Genomic DNA, 5,211 nt, shown 5'->3' with positions numbered 1-5,211 from the left:
AAAAACTACAAAGTTTTGTTTATGAAATCATACATCCTGTACTTAATATTGTGCTCTAACTTTGCAATCATCAATTTCAGCATCATTTGTAAATCTTTGTACTTGTCAAGTGTAATGTGTTTAGAGTAGACCTGACCAAAAAGAAAAAGTGAGCTGGAACATTCAGTTCCTAACAGCGGCCAAATTCAAAGCCATGGACAATCGCCTGTGAGATTATATTTTTGAATTCTACGTATGTACTCAGGTGTGCTATTGGGAATGTGACTGAGCATGAACATGCATTAACTACAGGATAGCAGATGCTATGATGTGTCCCATAACGCACCTGGCAGTCATGGTCAAATTCTATGATAATTCTGAAACCTTCCCTTTCTGAATGACTTAGTGGAATATGACCCTGTCCTGTCAGCCACTGGCAGAACTTGCCTACAGTAATGTTCATGTTGTTGGTATGTCTTTCTGCCTTCATGATGTCTTCATCCTCACTCTTGGTCTCTTCAGGCATGTCTTCTCTGTTATTTTTACCCCCTTCTTCTGAAAAAGTAATTTAAGAAATCATTGTTAGCCAAGTTTATTATAAAGGATGACTAAAAGCATTGTCACTTGTCAATAAGATTTTACAATTCCCTTTGTTTGCTGTCCAAGCATGAAGTGATATGATTGCAAAAATTCAAAAGAAATATAAATCCTTTCAAATACATTTCATTTGTATGTGTTCCAAAGTGAATCATGCAACAGAAATGTCATCAGAAAAGTTAGCATTCTCTACTGTTGTATGACATTAATGTATACAAATCATTTACCTTCATCTTCCAAGTCCTGTATGAAGTCCTGCAAAAAGTTGACCACTTTGGACTCTCTCTGATGCCTCATTGTACCCTTCTCACTGAAGACAGGTGATAGTGACTTCACTAGAAAATCAGAATCCATCTTAATTGAAGAAAGAAAGAATAGAAGTCATCTAGATTTTTATTTGAAAAAAATATTTCTTAGATGATTCAATGCAGATATTTCAATGGACAATATTTATTGCCTTGGAAAAAGACCCGGGAACAAACAGCTGTCTGCAGATGTCAGTTTCTTGCTGGACCAAGCTGAGGAGACCATACAGTTTCATTCCAGAGCAGATTTGCTGGAGCATGGGAAGTAACCTCACTGTGGAGTGTAGGACTAATGAGCTGTAACAAAAAGTGAAATATAATTAAATAAAAAAACAAATCCAAATCTAGAAGTTGAACCTACATTAAAGGAATTGTCCTACCGCACAATGTCTTCTTTTCTTTGGGTGGACATTGCCCCTGTGTATCCACATGACAAAATCCTGTCTGTGAACTCCATTAGGGTTGTATTGTCAGCTGCCTCAATCTTTGAAAGACACAAAACCACACTTAACTTCACACCTACGCCATAATGAGAGTTCAGTTTAGTGTTTGAGTTAACAACTGATTTTTCGAGAATAAAATGTCCATTTTTATTTTGAAATGAAGTATCTTCATTGACAGAAAAGCATGGAATTAATAATCATAACACTTGAACAATTTACATCACTTAGACATGAAATGATGATTCACAGTGCAATTTTCCCCACATTTAAATTATCTACCTCTTTTATTAGTTGTATTAGTTCAGGGTCTGTAACATCCCTTTCACTTATTGCTTCCTGATCCACTTCTCCAGTGGATATGTAGTTGTAGCACCACTGCATTAAAAAGTTTGGAGGTGGTCCACCCTGTGCAATACTGACAGCAAATATCTCTCCAACAGTCCTGCAATCCCCCCCACCCCCAAAAAATAAACAAAATATTCCTGCACAATGGACAGCTATATTTCAGGAGAGTGAACAGTGATGTTGCTTGTGAGAGAAAAATACAATGATCTGAAGAATATCTCAGAGGAAAACTCCTTATGTAGTCAAACTAATGTTAATCTTTTCTGAATCAATACATGTCTTGTAATGTGCGTATCTGTGTGCATGTGAACGTAGTGGGAAATGCTTGCCTAACATGGATTGAATATATAAAAAAGTGTAACGCTGTAATTTCAATGTATATCTTTTATAACCCACTTGAAGTTGTGTTTGTCCAGGTCTGTCATTGAGTACTTAGGGTTTTTGCCATTATCCCCTCCATCAAAGAACCGCTTCTCTATTCCTGCCATCATTTCTTTTTAGAACAGGGAAATAGAGATCATTAAGCATAAAATACATAGGTAACAACCATCTAAATGCTTGACAACATTTGTAAGACTGATGAATGTCACGTCATGCAAGTTCATAAAGCACAAAATTTATTGTGAAGATCCAAAACAAAGAAAAAAAGAAAAAGAAAACAACATACCAGTTAAAAATTCCTTCCTCAGAGCCCCATTGTCAATGCCAGCCTCTCCAATAAAAGAAACTCTGAGGGGATGTTTAGGGGAAGATTTTTTCTGGCGCTGCCATTGTTTTATGCCTCTTTCAAGCATTTGATCCCTTGTAACACAAATGCTGAATATGCCATTTTCATCCACCCTTTCAGTAAGGCTTTTGACAACATCAGCAACGCTTATAGTAATATTGGGAAAAGAGAAATAATTACACTTCACAATTTGGGAAAGTTTCATATTATTAGTGTAAAATTGATCACAATTTCAGAAGAAAGCTTTGTTAAGTACCTTTTAGTCTCTTCATGTCCCTTAAATCGTTTTGGACATATCTCTGTTCCATCAGTTTTTTTATCTAAATCGATGACCTCCATTTCATCAAAGGTTCTGTAGGAGTACATGCTACACATTACTCATACTAAAAACTGATATACAGTCACCAGCATGGCAAGATAAAAGAACAGTGCAATACAAAACATTTTGCTTCAGAAAATGATGCATGAGGAAACTGAAATACCTTTCACCACAGAAGCTTGCATGGACTTCCAGAAAGTCACTGGGGTAAATTTGCTCACAAATGGGACAGGCTGTCTAGAATATACCCGAGTATGAATAAACACATTAATAACTGTGTACACACCAAAATGTCGCCTGAGGGTAGTGAAGTAAAGAGTCAAACAAATCAAGAAGGTACATACACAGAGATGTTCAAATGTGCTAAATTTTGTGACAATCCAACCAGCAGGTTTGAGTACATGTTGCTGTGGACCAAAGTGTTGGATGGGCTGATGGGTGGATAGGCTAACTAATTTGGAACAGATGTCTGACTTTATATTTGCATTTTTCATAAACAGACTTACTGTCACAGACAAGTCAATAGTAGGAGTATGGTCCAGGGTGTTTTCCAGGATTACATCCATGGCAGGATTCTTATCTGGGAACTCCTGAAAATCTTCAGTCTGAAAAAAAAATTAACAAATGAACCACAGGACAACAAAGATCTATTCAACTTAATTTAGAATCAACAGCAAAATATTCCTTGCCTGTTCCTTGGTGTCATTTGAGAATTTCTCACAAGATGCCACATGTGCAGCTAGTAACTGGACTGGCAGGGTAACTGAACAGGTATGGCATGTTGCTTTAGGCATTTTTTCAAACTCCTTTGTGGAGTAGGGAAGAGGGGAAGTATCAAGAGATGCTTGGAGTGGTACTATGTACAGTGTTGACTTCCCACGTGAAACTGTATTGAGGTAAACACCTGCATAACCTTCTGCCTCAGGGGGCACGATACACAATTTTCTTTGTCCAGACCCTCCTACAAGAAAATCAATTTATTATTTGTGCAACTGAAAAAAATCAATGAAATTTGCCATTACACAATGCACATAAGGCAGCAGATAAAGACAGGAAGCTTCAATATCTTACCAACAGCCTTAAATAACATCCATGACCCTTTCAATTCTGCCATTTTAGGGTAGTTCTCTTCAAGTTTTCTGGACAGCTGTGTATACATTATATAATGAAAGTCTTTTGTTAAAGAAAAACCAGTGTATAACGTGTACATTATTTTGAGGGCAGTGGTGGCTTGATGGTTAGGGTAGCGCACTTGTAATTGAAAGATTGCAGGTTCGAATCCCCCACCAGCAAGTCACCACTGAGGTACCCTGAGCAAGGTACCGTCCCCAAGCACTGCTCCCCGGGCGCTGAATTAGCTGCCCCCTGCTATGTCACGAAAGTCACATATGGGTCAAATGCAGAGGTCACATTTCGTTGTTGCGCACTGTGTGCTGTGGTGTGTTGACAATGACCACTGATCACTAAATTATTTTTATTAGCAATCTATCTGTCAAGGAAAATTTCCTCCTATTTCCTCCCACACCAAAAGACATATGTTACAAACATGCCATCATTGCATAAGAGTTCATTGCTCATCAACCTACCCCTTATGAGTAATGGTTAATACTAAATTATTAAAAGTATTACCACTTTCATTAAATATTACATTTCGAATAAAAATCCACTGTAACTCAAGATAACAATAGATTACCTCTGACTGGTATGAAATAGCACTAATGCAATTATTAATTACACAGCTTCAACTATGCAAATGTTTTTAGTCAAAGTGTAAATTAGTTTACATTGAGGTGAATGATAAAAGTAAACTCACAGAGTTTGATAACATCAAAAGTATATCAAAATACACATCAACTTTAACAGCTTTATCAAACTATTTAAGAAGATTATGTTCATTTCAGTACAATGTGTGACCAATGCAATTAAATGAACATGTAAATGCCATGGTGACTTAAAAAAATCCTCAGTCATTCTCTGTTACAATTTACCCATGAATGGTCAGCATCCTCTGGGACATTGATGGTTTTCCGACCCATCCCGGCCTGTAGAAGTTTTAATTCGTTGGATGTTGTTGGTGTCTTCTCCATATATTTGTTAACCATGTAAAATTGTACTGGAAAACATTTAACTGGATTGAGCCTTCTTTTTAAGTCATTAAAGGCAGAATTGGGTCTCTTTTTGCCTGACATTTTTTTGCCAAACAGTCCTGGGAAGGATCTATAAAAGAGTAAAATAAGACATGAGAAAGTGTAACAGTAGTGCAATGTAGGTAATGTAAAGCACTACATATAAGATTAACATTGAAATAATCATAAAAATTCAAATCAGCACAAACTATTGCCTGAATATGACAAACCTTGCCATGTTCTGCTCTAAGGTGTTATTCTGCTGTAGAAGTCCTTGTCCAGTGTGCCTCTGGTTTGCAGAATCTGCAGAAACTCATTATCATTTCAAACACAAAAAAACTACAAATCTGCCAATGTTACAAGGACTACC

General features: G+C 36.8%; 1 protein-coding gene across 3 annotated transcripts; it reads right to left on the bottom strand.

Moving 5' to 3' along the window:
- Nucleotides 1–44: 44 nt before the first annotated feature.
- Nucleotides 45–5,211, bottom strand: LOC111838957 (G2/M phase-specific E3 ubiquitin-protein ligase-like). 3 transcript variants are annotated; one of them, XM_072702668.1, is made up of 11 exons: nucleotides 5,072–5,211; nucleotides 4,704–4,932; nucleotides 2,879–3,862; nucleotides 2,653–2,748; nucleotides 2,337–2,542; nucleotides 2,066–2,162; nucleotides 1,604–1,766; nucleotides 1,262–1,365; nucleotides 1,034–1,178; nucleotides 804–930; nucleotides 45–534 (listed from the first exon to the last, which is right to left on the bottom strand). In XM_072702668.1, the coding sequence occupies exons 4-11, from the start codon at nucleotides 2,733–2,735 to the stop codon at nucleotides 170–172; spliced, it is 1,290 nt and encodes a 429-aa protein (XP_072558769.1). In that variant the 5' UTR covers nucleotides 2,736–2,748; nucleotides 2,879–3,862; nucleotides 4,704–4,932; nucleotides 5,072–5,211; the 3' UTR covers nucleotides 45–169. The 3 variants fall into 3 exon arrangements, with proteins under 3 accessions (XP_072558769.1, XP_072558767.1, XP_072558768.1); XM_072702666.1 differs by having other exon boundaries at nucleotides 2,653–3,862; XM_072702667.1 differs by having other exon boundaries at nucleotides 45–531; nucleotides 2,653–3,862.

This window comes from Paramormyrops kingsleyae, chromosome 19 (assembly GCF_048594095.1).
Source record: "Paramormyrops kingsleyae isolate MSU_618 chromosome 19, PKINGS_0.4, whole genome shotgun sequence".
Lineage (NCBI taxonomy): Eukaryota > Metazoa > Chordata > Actinopteri > Osteoglossiformes > Mormyridae > Paramormyrops > Paramormyrops kingsleyae.
Note: the sequence above shows the minus strand (reverse complement) of the source record. Positions and strands in the feature narration are given on the sequence as shown.